We start from the raw sequence: 17,156 nt of genomic DNA on the forward strand, positions 1-17,156 counted from the left end.
ATATAAAGTAGTTCTTGGCGAGAAAAACGTAAGTTGAAAGCAAGACAGAAGCCAAATTACATAGATAGTAAAGCAGAGAGATCCAATACAGAAGAAAGAGTGAAAAAAAAGAGAGAAATTTCAGAATTTTCAAGTGGGGTGCAAATGGGTAGGGAATGAAAAAGAAAGAGGCTGATCATATTTCATAGATCTCTTGAATTATTTAGTTAGACATTTCAAGCATCTCCCTGAGGAGAAGACTAGGAGAAGCACATACCACTAATTTAATTTTTCTTGTTTGGGCCACATACCAGGGAAGAAATGACTGCTCACCCCCACAGTGCTGATTTCCCAGTCACATTTCTGACCATAAATGTACAGTAGTTTGACAGTGTAAGAATTCTTGGAAGATTATTTAAATGCATACTTTCTCAGTCTACATTCATAATGCTTGAACTCTGCAAATCCTCAATGCTAATCGCAAAGCCATAATTGAAAAATAACCTATACTGCAAAATATTTGAATTGTTTAAAAAATTTTCATTCAGTGCTGCCATTAAAATCTATGAAAAGCCTAGATTTGGTGGGAAAATGCCTGAAACACTTCAATAACACTAAGAACTTCAATAACTCTATTACTAGATCAAGATCTGAGGATGAACTTGGTAATATATTTGGTTTGTATCTGTCAGTCTCATTTGATATACACAATCCTTGGGGAACCAGCATTGGTTATAGTATTCTTCAGCTATGAATCTGGTTATATAGGTAACACAATGTCACTGTGAAGTCCTAATGCTTATAGCGATGAACCCCTTTAAAAGAGACCCAAATCAGACCCAACTTTTACTTATAACTGTATGTTTTGAGCAAGGCTGTACTGTAATACAGCAAAGAGGAATAAGTAGGGCAGCCTCTAGGGTGAATGTGTCTACTGACTGATCCTGCAGAAAACTAAAAGAGTAAAACTTAAATAAGGTGCACCCTCTAATTAATCATCCTTTTATAAATTACCCTCCCTGGGCCTGGCCCTAACATTCACAGGGTGTGAGGCACAATGTAGCCCACTTGGTATATTTCTAAATATACCATTTTACGTCTAGCATCTAGCCAAGCGCATGCCATACAGTTGGTCAATGAGTACTGGTGAGCATAAAAAAACTTCTGGAGCTTCTTCAAAATAAACCTTTCCTACCGATCCCCTCCCACCCCCAACTCAACAGATGACCCTGGAGGTGTTGTCTTTGACCAAATATTGGAATATGTTAAAACCAAACGATGTTATTTTCTGCAGTATTTCGTGCCTCTTTTCTCCCCTGTATTATTGGTAGCTCCTTTGCCTGTTTCCCTAGCACTATTATGTATATGTGTATGTCTTTGTTATTTTTAGTCAAGTTTTGAGATATTTTTTACATACAGTAGTGTTCATTTCAATGTACAGTTCTATAAATTCTTATAAACTATATAGGTGTATAACTACCATCATAATCAAGACATAGATCCATAGCATTTTGTATATAGCTTTCTTTTGGTGTTGTTATGGTAGTGCTATTTGTTTGCATACAGTTCTTCAAGATTAGATTAAAAACTCTTTCAGAGCCAGGACCACTACATAATTCTTCTTTACCCCTTATCCCCACCACAGAGGCTGAAAATAAATGTGTGTTGAGTAAATATGTTTATAAATCAATTAACCAATTGATGTATTGCACTATCCTATGGCGGGTGCTACCTTGCACAACGTAGGTATAAAACATATCTTGGTTAAATTGTGTACAAAGTTGTAACTCTCGGTGTGTCAGAACTAGCCCCATGAAAAATATTGAAATTCATTGCTTACCATCTCCTGTTTCTGCACAGAGCTGTAAACCCAAATTATTCTGTGGATTAATTACCCAATGATTGCTGGTCACAGTGATATCAAAGACAAGCCAACCCACATCTAAAGCTTGGGTCTTTCTTGTGTCTAACAGGAACAGATCTGCATCCCTAGGGAGAAAAAGAACAACAACAAAAAAAAGTTAAAAGTGTGAACGAAAATCATCATTTCCTATACTTAAGTGAAAACATTCCAAAAGCACTCTTTAAAATAACAAAACTTAAAAGAAATAACAAAAGATAATTAAAGCACAAGGGGAACAAGTGACTCAAGTGACGGGTAAATAAGACACAGAACCTTTTATTGTTGGGCCCCCAACCCAAATCTGGTGCAGATTAGTAATATCTGAAAGTAATTTCCATTTTCCTGCTCTTCACTTGCCTTTACAAACAGGCTTTGTGGTCTAGATTTGGTCTCTGGTAATCAGTGTTCCCTGAAACCACTATCTGTACATAGCCATCATTGGCAAGTTCACACTAGCAAGGATTAAATTGAATGGAAATGGAGATGAAAGTAGCTACTCTAATTTGGGTGATGAATGTGGCTTGTTAAAAGAATGGAGCACAGGCAGGTGATGCAAGCATCTGTTTGGGGGACGTTTTTCTTTTTTATTCATTTTTTAGTATATGTTTTCCCATTTTTATAATATATTTTTATTTTGTTTATTTCATTCCATTTTTATTATGTAATTATTTTATGGGTACCAAAGGCCAAGAGAGGGTCTCAGACCACACTATTTGATTAAAAGTGAATTCAATGGATTGAGCAGCAGGTGCACCCTGACTTGCTTTAACATCCTCTGCATGCATAAGACCCCTGCGGTGATAATTATGAACTTGTTGTTTTAGAATGATCTCCACAGTGATTGACATTTATCAAGATTAATTTTAGCGTTCAATTTCCAAATGCATAAATATTTGTTGAATTATAGCGAATTGCTTTATTTATTATTTCCTTACTAATGGCAGCCTCGGAGCTAAATGTTACAAATTTCCAACATGTCATCTTGACAATAGCTCTTTCATATTGATGAAATTGAAGGTCAGGTAGGTGAAGGGAAAAGCATTAAAACTTCTTCAAAGCAGAATAGAAATAGACTATTATGCACTTTTATGACCTTTTATACTGTGCTGATTCTGCTTAAGGACATTATTTGTATGAGGAAAGTCAAAACTATGTCATAATCAGCTATGTTAAATACTGTTCTACTGTATTTGCCATCTATCTGCATCACACAAGACACTTAGAAAATGGCTTAGAAAATGTAAAAAGCAAATTTTGAATAAAACCAAATCATGTATATATTATTTCTTAAAAAAATATTATAATTGAAAATTTATTTTTAACAGAAGTGAAGATTCTTAATGTTTTGGAAGCTACATCTTCATTTCTTTATTTCAACTTGATTTATTCACATCCTTTCATTAACCCAAAAAAGTTAAAATAAATGCATTATGATTATTTAAATCATCCATCTATACTACTCCGACTATACAACTCTCATCCTCCTTCACAATTTTATTTTTTTAATTTTTTAAAAATGTTTTATGTTTTTATTTTATTTTTGAGAGAGAAAGATACAGGGTGAATGGGGGAGGGGCAGAGAGAGAGGGAGACACAGAATCTGAAGCAGGCTCCAGGCTCTGAGCTGTCGGGGTAGAGCCTGACATGGGGCTCGAACTCATGGACTGTGAGAACAAGAGCTGAGCTGAAGTCAGATGCTCAATGGATTGAGCCACCCAGGCACCCCTCTCCTTCACAATTTTAATCATAATGTTTACCAAAGGAGGGTTCCAGACACCTTTTCATTTCCAAAATCGGACTCAGTTTGAGATATCAGAGACATATGACAAGCATATACTACAATACAGTGAAAATATACAATTAGTTCCCACTTGAATTTTAAGGACCCTTTATATTCTTAGTGGGAAGGGATCAATCAAATTGTCCCTCTTCTTCCTAACTTGGAAAACTCACCAAGTAAACAGAATCCAAGAAAATACAATTTATCGTTAAATTCTTGAGATATTTGATAAGTATCTTTGAGACTGTAATATTAGAATTAGTTTAATCACATTATTAGCTCTTAAACAGAAGGAGTCGACCTGCAGCTTGGGAAATACTTAAGCGCCACCCTGCTGTCAAAACTGCTTTCATTTGAAATACAGTATACATGTTCTACTAAACTCCGCAAAGCTTTTAATGTCATCCCTTGGTATGATATAAACAGACACTTGAAAAACAAACAAACAAAAAAGAACAAAGAGGTAAAATTTGAGAGCAATCACCACTAATTAACAAAGGTCTTTAGGTAGTTACTCAGGTAATATTTTCTTTTATTTTTAAATTATGCTATTTTTCCAGAAAAAAAATTCCCAAAATATCCATGCTCAAGTCCCCAAATTTTCAAGCATGACTGTGAGGAAAATGGTTTCAGTTTTAATGCACATATTTAGAAAACACACCAGCCAGAGGATTCAATCAAGCCTTAAATATACGAATTTCAGAGATGCAACTTGCAATTCATTAGAGGGTAAATTTAGGCAGATAGTATGGCTTGAAAAATCCATCCATTTCTAGTCACCTCCCCCTGAAGTTATGACATTTCCATTGCTTTCATAAGCTCCATGATTTCCTATTCATATTCAAAGCTATTTTATTTTTTACTGATAAATTGTATGTTTTAATTTCTCCTCAGTCCTTTTATAGAAACTCTTCTGCATTACCTATGGGCAACAGAATATGTTTTGGAAAAATCAAGTCTATTACTAATCAATGCAATGGTAACAATTCTGCAATTTTCACTGATGTAGTACCTTTCATAACAGTCTCTTAAAAATAAATTCCCACTCGTTCTATAGAAAATTAGATGTGATTTCTTTTGAAGTATAAAATTACTCCACTAAAAAATGGAACTTACATCATTGGAAATACTAGAAATAATAACCTATGAATAATATGTCCTATGAATAATATAAAATAAACTTGTAAAAGTTGCCTCATCTTACTATTTTCACCTGATGTTTTTATAGAAATTCTCAAAATGTCTAATAAAAGATATTTGAAAATATTAATTCATTTAAAAGGAATATGGTAGAGAGAAAATATATGTGTAAGAAAATATATTTATTTGTAGAAGAAATAAGTCCATAATAGAATTCTTGTATATTTTTTACAATTATAATAATGAAACCAAAAATAAAATCTGCATTCTAGCAAAGTCAATAAAGTCCATTTACATAGATGTATATAAGCAATTATTTCAGAATGCTAGTGTTAGTTCCTAAGGTTGCCATAACAAAGTACCATAAGGGCACCTGGGTGACTCAGTTGGTTAGGTATCTGACTCTTGATTTCAGTTCAGGTCATGATCTCACAATTCATGAGTTTGAGCTCCATCATGGGATTCTCTCTCTCTCTGCCTCTTCCTCGCTCATGCTCTGTCTCTCTCTCTCTCTCTCTCTCTCTCAAGTAAATAAACTTTAAAAAAAAAAAAACTTAAAAAAAAGTACCATAGACTGGGTGCCTTAACAGAAATTTATAGTCTCACAGTTCTGGGGGCTGCAAGTCCAAATCAAGATGTCAGATGTCAGTAGGGTTCTTTTGAGGGCTGTGAGGGAAGGATCTGTTCCAGGCCTGACTCCTTGTGTTGTAGATAGCCATCTTTTTGTGTCTTCCTATCATCTTACCTCTGTGTATGTGGCTGTGTCCAAATTTCCTCTCTTTATAAGGCAACCCTAATTGGCTCATTTTAATTTATTTATCTCTTCAAAGACCCTATCTCTAAATAAGGTCACATTCTGAGGTGCTAGAAACTCAGACTTTGATATACGAATTAGCGGAGAAAAGGGGGCACAATTGAGCCCATAACACTATTTTAAAGTATTTTGTAAGGCATAAATTATTCTGGATGTGAATCTTCTATGTTTATTTATGCTATAGCAATTATCAACACTGAAATATTTTCAAAAACAAATATATGAAAGTAAATGTATATTGATGAAAATAATTGAAAATTGCTAAAATTTGTATTTTTTTCAGATAGAATTGATTATTTGTCTAGACTATGATATAAATAAGCATAATAATTTCTTACACAGCTAAATGAAGTCATCATGCAATTGTTAAATACAGGTATATTTAACAGAAAAAGGATTTGCAACATGCATGCAGACCTCTTTAATAACTTTAATAAAGTTATTAAAAATAGTTACTCAAAGGTGAAAAATCATATGCACATATGTAGATACATTTATAGCTCCGTACAAACACATTGGAGCAGATTTTACTTTAATCATGACCAGAGGTTTAAACATGTCTAGTCATGGGAAATCAGTGGGCTGTAGATGCGGATTTACAAGGGTGCTTTTTATTTTACTGAGAAAAGAAAGAGTTTTGCAAATGTGCCTTGGGAGTCTCAAAATACCAGGAGGGTAGGTAGTTCACTATAGACTGAGCAGCAGGGGCCAAAATTCAGCAAACTTTGAATTGTCATCATTCTTACGACTCATCTGAAAATTTAGATGGATGGGATGAGAAAACTGAGGCTATGTATTTCATTATATGACAACAGATGAAACTAAAGCTTAATTTTATCATTATGATATAACTATTAGTGTAATGTAATGAAAAAAAAGGATTTGGGGATCAGACAGAGCTTGAACAATTAAGGGGTTCCTCAGCCTCAATTTCCACAATGTTTAAAATATAGTATGGTGACTCCTGCCTTAAAAGATTCTATAAAGACGGAAATGTAATATGATCTGAATATCTAAATGAGAAGCAAACTATATGTGAGTTTTTACATGCAGTGTCATAACACAGATGGCTCTAAATTGCTTAATTTTGACCTGTGCAGTCTGGGAAAGTATTACTTGGGGAGACACATTAGCATCAAGTAACCTGAATCAATGTTATTTGTGGATGCTTAGAGATGTTAGGGATAGAATTGGTTACCACTAAAGCAGAAAGGAGGAAGAAGTAAAGGCGGGAGTAGAATGGGGTGGGGTGGGGATGGGGAGACGTTAAGGAGGCAGAGAAGGAGAAGACCTAAAGAAATTTAGTAATTCTTCCTGGGTGTGTTGTCTTGAAAATCCAATGATTGGCTGTCTTTGTTAAGTCACTCTCTTAAAAATCACATATATAGAAGCATAGAGTCAGAAGCTGCATTGTGGATATATCATTTATCCATGTAGAAAAGTCTAAAAACAGGCGCCTGGGTGGCTCAGTCGGTTAAGTGGCCGACTTCAGCTCAGGTTATGATCTCGCAGTTCATGAGTTCGAGCCCCAAGCTGGGCTCTGTGCTGACAGCTTGGAGCCTGGAGCCTGCTTCAGATTCTGTGTCGCCCTCTCTCTGACCCTCCCTCGTTCATACTCTGTCTCTCTCTGTCTCAAAAATAAATAAATGTTAAAAAAAATTTAAAAAAAAAGAAAAGTCTAAAAACAAACAATAACAAAAACCACGTACATACCGGTGCTTTTGATAACATAGTATTTCCAATGACAGCATCAAACACAGATTCAAAAAATGTTGTTTTTCAAACAACAGAGATGGACCTGAAGATGATGTGGTTTGTAATACTGTGATATATGACTCGAAATATGGCTACGGTGATAGATATGATGTCAAACATGCATGTAAAAAGTTTGAAAGTTTTCACATATATATTTTGAGAGTGAAACAAGGACTATTGCTATACTAAAGAATATTTTCTACAATATGACTAAAATATATGTGCATAATTATTTATGGTATTATTTAACTGCATTGATTATATATCTGTGTTTATAAACAAATACATTATATAAATATTCAGTTTCTCCCTCTAATATTTTGGATCTTTTACTTGGGTAAAGCAGTTATCATTTTTATAGGATCATATCATGATTATGTGTTCTCTTTATAATCAGGCATATAAGTACGCCCATGTAAGTATCCAAACATGTGCATAGTAGCACACTATGCATGTAGTTTTAAATGTGTGAAATGTTAACTTCCTCTACTGTCTAAATAGTTGAATAATGAGAGTATTCTCATTATAAAACTAAAATAAAAATTATGACCAAGAATGCCTGATGTGAAATCAGCTAGTCTGGGATTCTACCTCTGAAGGTAACCAAAACATATCAAAGAGTACTGGAACTAAGTGAGATATAAATTACTTAGCTGAATTGTTATTTTATTGATGAGAAAATTTAAAAGGCAATCAGACTAGTCCTATGATTACTCAGGCAGTTGGAGGACCAGTTCCCAGGTTCATCCATACTTCATTTTCAGAACAATTTCTCATATATCATGGCAGCTCCCTTTAGTCCCAAACTATACTTTGACTGCTGTCCTACAGGAAGATCACTGGATTTGAATTGGAATACTAAAAGGTTGAGCTGAGCCACCACCCTAAAACAAGATGGTAGAATTGGGGCCAAGGAGTGACCTGAGACATTTTGCAAATCTATTTACCCAGCCATTCATTTATTCATTCTTTCAATTTAACATTCATTGACTCCTAGTGTAGGTTTTATACAACATCAGTTTAACTCAACTGCAGCTATCCTATAAGGTTCTGGACCTGGGTTGGCCACAAAAGAAATTTGGTTAATATTTGGAAAGTAAAAGTGAGGCAGTAACCATGTTTATGCTTGGAAGACTTTTGTATGATCAAGTGTTATTACAGCTTAGGCAATACTGTTGAGATTTGCTGGTTCACCTTATTGGTGTGGGGCAGCTGCAGATCCCATTGAAATCTCCTTATTCAGTTCCTCTGAATCCAGCATCAGGCATCTGGACACATCTATGAGGAAAGATTTGGTAGCTAGGAAATAATCTGCATCATCGAAATTGAACCTTGAAGATAGGTTCCAATTTGGTTGTCCTCATGGTTACGAGACCAACCTCACAGGTTCTACTTTGCCCTTCTTTTTCCCAACTCACACCCATCTTTTCTTCTAGTCTTTCCTGAGGACCTTGGGCTCAGCACCAAATGCGGAGCAACAGCCTTACTTAGACTGTTTAACTATCTTCCACAATTGCATAAGGTCAAATCCCTACTCTAAATCCTTATAGTATCATTGTCCAGAGGGATTAGACAGCTACCTTGTGTTTGGTCAATTAGATTGAAGCACTTACATCACAGGACGGCAGTACTTGTCCTCACTGGAATAGGCATTCTGAATATATATTTTCCTTCTCTGCCCATAAGGTTTCTGCCAAAATCACTACCCATGCACTTATAGAATGCCTTATTAACTGTCGTGGAATTTTAATGCTGCTTCTGATCAAAAAGTTGATTTAACAGCAAATGAAGAGCAGAGTGGCTCATGTCATGGAATTCTCTGGTCTCACCATGTGTCCCATCACCTTGCAGCAGATGGCCTGGCAAGATGATGGAATGGCCTGTTTGAAGACTCAGTTGTGCCACCAGTTGTTCGTCAGTATCTTGTGCAAATGGACTAATATCCTCAGGAAGCTTTGTATGCTCTAAACCAGCAACCGATGTAAGACTATTTCTCTCATAGCCCTCTCTCCTGGCTCTAGAAATCAAGGGTAGAAACAGGAGTGGCTCTTCTCACTCTTCCTGATTCAGCTAGCGAAAATTTTGCTGCTTGGCACCAAAATGTTGGGCTCTGTTGGTCCAGAGCTCTTAGTTCCCAAGAGTGGAATGGTACCATTGGGTCACCAAAAAGTGACCATGGGGTCACTTTGGACTCCTCATGCCAGTGAATCAACAAGTTGAGAAAGGGCTGCTTTAGTCTGTGGGTTAATTGATCCTAAATGTCAAAAGGAAACCACGTTGATGCTACCACAGTGTGGAAAAGGAGAAAATCCGAAATATATGATATTACCTCTTAGTATTCCCATGTCCAGTGATAAAGGTCAATGGAAAACTACAGCTGAATGCAGGCATTACCGCTAATAGCCCAGACACTTCAAGAATGAATGTTTTGTTTACTTCACTAGGCAAGGAACAATGACCAGCAGTAGTGCTTAGGGAAAACAAAAGGGTAAAGATTACATAACAGAAGAAGGAAGTTATAAATACCTGCCTCAACCATGTGACCAGTTGTAGAAGTGAAGGTTGTAATCGGTATGAGTATTACTTTCTTATTTTGATATTAATGTATTTGTACACATATTAACCAATTCTTTTTTTCCCTTCCCCCTCTGCCTACCATATAGTTTAGGTAGTTTTGATTGTAGCTAACCTTATATTTCATATTGAAGTGACAGGATATCAAAGGGGCAATATGACCCAGCTAGAAAAGGAATGAACAACATCCAAAGATGGATAAAAAAGCAGAGAATGATTTTACTCTTATATTTTTTGGAAAGTGCGGATGGTTATAAAATGTATGTTTGTGCCAATTCAACAAAGATGGACCGCTACGGCTTCATACTTTGTCAAATCAGCTCCACTGAAACCCAGACTCGCAGAACTCTCTTCCCTGTTTGGTTCTGTGTTACAGTGAGCCATATAAGAAGTTTGTGCAGGAGTAGAAGCAAAGCAGCAGCCAATTTTAGGCTTGGAAGTTTGGTAGAGTGCCAGACTCTCTCCTCCTGCTCACATGCATTGTCGCTGATCAAGTGGCTCACCTTGTTGTGGGGAACAGCTGGGCCTACAGCTCTTCGAGCTTCCCCTGGATCTCAGCAACATCAGTTTCTCCAAATCCTGACCCACAATTCCTCCTGCCAGATCACCCCCTTCACCTTCTGCACATCCTGAGCAAGAGGTATGTGGAGCTCACGGTGAAGTTCACCAGCTACCCCTGCAGGTCACCCACATCACTGAAGTTGGCATTTCTGAGAATTAGAATGGTTCCCCAATGTCTTTGGAGTTTGAGCTTATCCTCCCAGGTTTCAAGGTCTCCTCATTCTCTCCTACTCCACATCCATTTCCCTTACCAGTTGCCTGTACTATAGACTTCAGACTCATCACCAGATGCAGAAGCAACGGCCTCACCTAAACTCTTTAGCCAGGTCCCACGATTGCAGAAAGACAAATCACTGTAATAAGTCCCTTATTCCTTATCATTCATGTAGTTCTATTTCTCTTATCTGAGACCAACTGACACACTCCCTGGTACGCATTGAATGCATACGGTATGTTGAAGTCCTAATCCCTGGCACCCATAAATGTGATCTTATTTGAAAATAGTGTCTTTACAGTATAATCAAGTTGAGATGAGGTCCTTACGGTGGGGCTAGTCCAGTATGGCTGCTCTCCTTATAAAAAGAGAAGAGACATGGATAGACACACACAGAAGGAAGATGAAGATGAAAGCAGAGATGGGAATTATGCTGACAAAGCCAAGGAACTTTGGGGGCTACCAGAAGCTGGAAGAAGGAGGAAAGGATCCTCTCTTAGAGGTTTTAGAAGGAATATGGACCTACCAATACCTTGATTTTGGACTTCCAGCCTCCAGAACAGTTAGAGAACAAATTTCTGTTGCATTAAGCCATCCAAATTTTTTGGTTGTTTCTTACAAATACAGATATTTCATGTGTTAAATAGGAGGTTGTAGGCAGCATCAAAGAATGAAAATGTGTCTATAAGATTTGGTAACAAGGAGGCTGTTGGTAGATGATCAAGAGAGTGGAATTATGGGAATCAAATTGCAGGAGTTGAGGGGTGAATAAATATAAGAAAGTGAAGGAATTTAAAGGGAAGTTTTATATCAGTGAGTTTGGATAAAATGAGGAAAAGAGAAATAGCATGGAATTTGGGACAAAAGGAGCAAACAGAGTCAAGTAGAGGAATTTTTAGTTAATGCAAGAGAAGTGAGGGTATTGATAGGACCCATTTAAATTCACATTTAGAAGACAAAACAACTCGTACTATTTTTAACACAAGAAGAAATATGCATATACAACACTGAAAATCTTCCAAAATAGGCATATGCTTGGTTACTTCTTTGTAACACTATCCTTGGTTTCGCATGTAAAACTTGTTTATAAAAGAAATCACTTCTTAGCAAAGGGAATTGGGTAAACTAACACGTATTGGATGAGTCCTTATATGGGACTCCCATTCATCTTTTGCTGAAATCTGTTTTATCAGGATACTGTATCACAGACTTATAGCAAATACTTTCTTATTACTTAAGCAGAAGGAGTAGGACTCATGGATACTCTGATGAACCTCATTATTATAAGCCTTCCTTTATAAAGCAAAGAATCATAGTTGTAGGTGGAGTTGTTATCTGCTTAATTTCAACAATGACTTGCTATACATAGGCTTTGTTTAGTACTAGAAAAATAATTATTCCCTTCAAGTTAGCTTTCTGAGCTTGTTTTCTCTTCTTTAAATAAAGATTAAAATATCTACCTCTATAAATATATGTAGGTATGAAAGGTATGGTATGAAAAGATACACAAATAAAAAAATGCTACGCAAATGACTACCATTGCTATTTTCTTAGCAAAACACATTTATTGCATGTATGTATGTATATAATAAGTTGTGTGCATTATGCTTGATAGAATAATTAGGATAAGAAGTGATTTATGCAATTTTTACTATGAAATTTCTTTAATAACCTACACTTACAAATTTGGGGTATAGGTATTAATTCATTTAAATTTAGTAAAATTTTTTGATGCATATAATCCATACTGAACCTTTATATCTGAATCAATTAGAAGAAAAAAATTCAGTGGAACATTTATCAAAAGAAGTAAAATTATTTGTATAATCCATAACAAGAAATATTGAGGCAGAAACATTCCCCAGATTGTTATAGTTTCAATATCTATTTCTACATGTGTATATATGTGTGTGTGTTATATATATATATATATATATATATATAAGAGAGAGAGACAGGGAAAAGAAATAGTTACCCAAGAGTATAACCATTCTATAATCTAACCAAGAAGCACTCAACCTGGTCAAGGAAAGCTTTCAGAAATTGTCTGGAAGAAACACAGATACATTTGGAAGAAAAGTTTCAGTACTTTACTTCCATAAGTCATGAACCTTACAGTCCACAGGACATCTCCAGTTTTTCCAAAATTTCTACTATTGTAAGTATTTCACCTCCTTCCATCACCCTTTGCCTTTGGATAGCTTACCAAGTCCAACAAAAATGTAATGATGGCCACCCAAGGAGAAAGCATCATACATCTTCCTCTGGGTGTTTGACATACATACCATAACACCACTTAAGGAGCCCACTGTCCAGCTCTGGTATGGAATACATGAACAAGGGACAACAAATTAATAAATTATATTCTCTGGAGTTCATAATGTCAGACATTTCTCTCACAAGCAGCTGTAACTTAAAAGTGTTAGAATTTGTTAGCTGATTGATATTTTCAAGTGTTTTTTTCTACCAAAACAAATGTGAAATAGTAAAATGCTATGAATCTCACAGGGCACCAATTTTCAGAATATCTGATGCAATGCTGTATTTACATTTCAAAAGTACAGACGCAAACTGGTAAAATAGCAGTATTAGATGAAATTGGATGACACACATGGCAAAAATGGGGAAAAAAGTTGAATTCCCACTATGAAAGTTCAGTTTTCTCTCTGCAGAATTTTTTTTAATTGCCAAGATATTGTTAATGTTTAACAGGTTTCCTGGCATGACATCATCCCATATTTTTCCCCTGCAGAGAAATCCAAACACGTGCTACTGGATATATATATACAGAGGCCCCATCATTCAACAAGATATAAGGAAGTAAGACGATCAGAAAGATAGTCCCACCACATTTAATGCCCCGTCATCAATGAGCCATGTGTCCAAAGCACCATGCACCCCAAACTCTAAGACCTCTAAAAACTCTTCCTTGCTGTGATTCTCAGGACCCAAAATATGAAATTAGTCAAAGAAAATTGACTTGACAGCACTTTATTCCTGTGTTTACATTTATAACAAATCTATAAAAAGAGCAGGATTTCTTGGGGTGCCTGGGTGGCTCAGTCAAACATCCGACTTTGGCTCAGGTCATAATCTTGCATTCATGGGTTCAAGAACTGCATCGGGCTCTGTGCTGACAGCTCAGAGTCTGGAGCCTGCTTCAGATTCTGTGTCTCCCTCTTTCTCTTACTCTCCCCCGTTCACGCTCTGCTCTCACTCTCTCAAAAATAAAGAAACTTTAAAAATAAATACATAAATACATAAATACATAAATACATTAATACATAAATAGAAAGACTTCTCAACCTCAGCATTATGGACATTTTGGATCAGATCATTCTTTATTGTGTGGAGGTGCTGTCCTGTCCATTGTAAAAGGTTTACCCTAGCATTTCCACCCACTAGATGCCAGGAGCACCCCATCTTTCCACCCTCACCAACTGTGACAGTCAAAAATGTCTCCAGAAATTGCTAAGTGTTTCCTGGGGGGCCAAATCACCCAAGCTGAGAACCACTGAACTAGAACGCAAATCCCTGCACAGTGAAGAAATTTAAGCTATACTTGTGTACCTACGATCCTGTATACTTAGTCAAAGGTCATCAACCACCAAGTGTCCTCTGCTATCCTGCTCTCAAGAGCCCATGAAATCTTCCCGAGTAGAAATTGTCAATGTACGTTCTGAAGTACCTCCACAGAAGAATCACAAATCTTAGAGTTGCAGGATCGGGAGATGATGTAAATATGAAGCTGACTGTGAACTGGAACGATGACAGCTTAACTAAATATATCCAAGTAGTGAAGGTGGCTAATGACATCGAGCAGGCTAGCTTTAGATGTTTTTGCAATGGAGTACAAAAATGTATATTCATAGCAGAACATTAGCAAAAGGTTGAATTATACATAATACATATATATATATATATATATATATATATATATATATATATATATATACAAACACACACACACACACACACACACATATATAGGTATATAGATATTAATTTTTTCACATACATATAGGCATGTGTGTGTGTGTGTATACATGCGAAAAAATTAATTCAAGTAAAGCATTTAGTACAGTGCCAGACACATGGTGAGTGCCCATTAAATGGTTAAGTGCTGGCTGCTATTCTTAGTAGCAGTAATACTGGCCCTGATAGTTTTCTTTGTATTATTTAATTTATACATTTAAACATTTTAATGTTTAGGAATATGTCTTCTAGGACATGTCCCCCTCCCTGTTTCCCTGTCTCTCTCTCTCTCTCTCTCTCTCTCTCTCTCTCTCTCTCCCTCCTTACCTCTCAATTGCTCTCTCCTTATAGAAAATTCCTACCCATCTCCAAAGGCCCAGCTCAAGGGTGCACCCCTCTCAGTGGATTCCCCTAAGGTCCCTCACCTTCCCACATGAAGAATTAATTTCCCCTTCATTTGTGTTTCCACAACACTTAGTGCATACTTACATCATAGTGCTTAGCACATTGTATCATAGTTATTAAAGTCTGTGTGCGGCAGGCCCACCACAGCCCCTGGCCCTCGGGCTGTGGGCTTTTGGGATTTTATTTACTCAGCCTCCTGTCCCTTGTGCTAGCTACATGGTAGGAGCTCAGCAAAAGCATGCCGACCTCAGCTGAATTATCTGGAAAATTCAATCATGTGGAAACCTCATTTCCCAATAATGCCAGATATATGAGGTGTGACTGAAGAGCAATGCCTTCTATATAGAATTTGGGGCTGTCAGCCTTATATGAAAAGATTAAATCAGTGAAATGATGCAAAGTGTGTTAACTTTTTAACCAAGAAAAATAAAAATCTGGATAAATATCAGAACACTCTGTTAAATTGCACACATTTAAATACAAGTAGGAATAAATGGGGGAGGTGGGAGATGGTAGAACTAGAATATATCATTTTAAGACTTTTAAGTCTTGCTAAGATAAATAGCTGTGAAAGAGATGATATAATGGGGCATTAAAAATTTTTTGATTCATTAATGCTGTCAAAAAATTCACAGACTAGATGGTTAATAGATCAGACAATGTCTTGAGTAGAAAACATATCTATAAAACATCAATCTGAATTACTTCAAGAATCCCCACCACAACACTCCTTGATAATACGTTAGGGAAAGTAAGCCTTATATATTTAACACAGTGCATTCAACAATGCATATACATATATGTATATACATATACATATACATATACATACACATATACACATATATGCATTGTTGAATGCACTGTATTGAATAACACAATCTGTACCAGCTTTTTAATTTTTTTGAGTTTAATTCAAAACACTAAGTAGGAGTGCCTGGATGGCTCAGTGGGAAGAGCACACAACTCTTGATCTTGGGGTCCTAAGTTTGAGTCCAACGTTGGATATAGAGACTACGTAAATAAATACACTTTTTGTAATTAATTTATTTATTTTGAGACAAAGAGAAAGCAGGGGAGGAGCAAAGAAAGAGAGAGAAGCAGCTCAGAGATGTCAGCACAGAGCCCAACAGACATGGGGCTTGATCTCACAAAAACATGATATCATGAGCCAAAATCAAGAGTCCCACGCTTAACCACCTGAGCCACCTAGGCACCTCTAAATAAATAAAACTGAAAAAAAAAATCTAGGTAAAACCCGTAAGCCTGAAGGTAGAAGCTTTAAGAGGTGACCCCAGCTTTTAAATTGGCCAGAGGTACTGGTTTCTTTTCCTATGCCCATTTTGGTTCTTGATCTAGGAAATATATAAAACCGTAGATAATCAACACTAAACAAAATATAACATTTGAATTTCAAAAATACTTTTTAAAATTGAAATTCTTTCTGTTTTAACTGTGATCACATGATTTGTAAATTATTTTTAATCTATTCTTCCTCACCTTCACAGAGTTAAAGTCAAAGCTCTCTGTTGCAGAAAAACTTTCTTTAGTATAGAGGAAAAAAATATATCTATTTCTTTATCTCTCTCCATATTCTGTATGGGGAAAATGCTTCCATGGCTTAATTAAAAATAAGAGCTACTTATTGTTAAATGCTGGTGTTTTGTTTAGTTTCATTTTGATTTGGTTTTTGCCGGTCTCAACCTGGAGAAGTTTGGGAAGGCTATTTTGTAGAGAAATGTGTAGCATAAAGTTGTTTCATTATTCTCTCTCCCTCTCAACTAGAATTATGTTTGTTTCTAATTATAAAAATAATGTTTGTTATAAAAAATTTCAAAAGTACACAAAAAGGTAAGAATTAAAATTTCAAACCCACAAGTCTGCAATAAACACTTGGTGCTTCCATCTGATCTGTTTTCCACATGAGTTTATTTTAAATTAGTATAATCATATATCATACTTTTAGTCAACTAATGTTATAATCTGAGAACCTTCCAGTGTTAGCCAATATTTTTAAAACCTAATTTCTACTTGCTATATAAAGTATAGTATCTCT

General features: G+C 36.0%; 1 protein-coding gene across 1 annotated transcript in view; it reads right to left on the reverse strand.

Moving 5' to 3' along the window:
- Window positions 1-17,156, reverse strand: part of BMP5 (bone morphogenetic protein 5) — a 122,609-nt gene that overhangs the window by 42,560 nt on the left and 62,893 nt on the right. The window contains exon 3 of the mRNA XM_025925454.2: window positions 1,820-1,968. Within this exon, the coding sequence (XP_025781239.1) occupies window positions 1,820-1,968 (149 nt within the window). The remainder of the gene's footprint in view (window positions 1-1,819; window positions 1,969-17,156) is intronic.

Source organism: Puma concolor, chromosome B2 (assembly GCF_028749965.1).
Source record: "Puma concolor isolate L17-30 chromosome B2, mPumCon1.1.hap2, whole genome shotgun sequence".
NCBI classification, from domain to species: domain Eukaryota; kingdom Metazoa; phylum Chordata; class Mammalia; order Carnivora; family Felidae; genus Puma; species Puma concolor.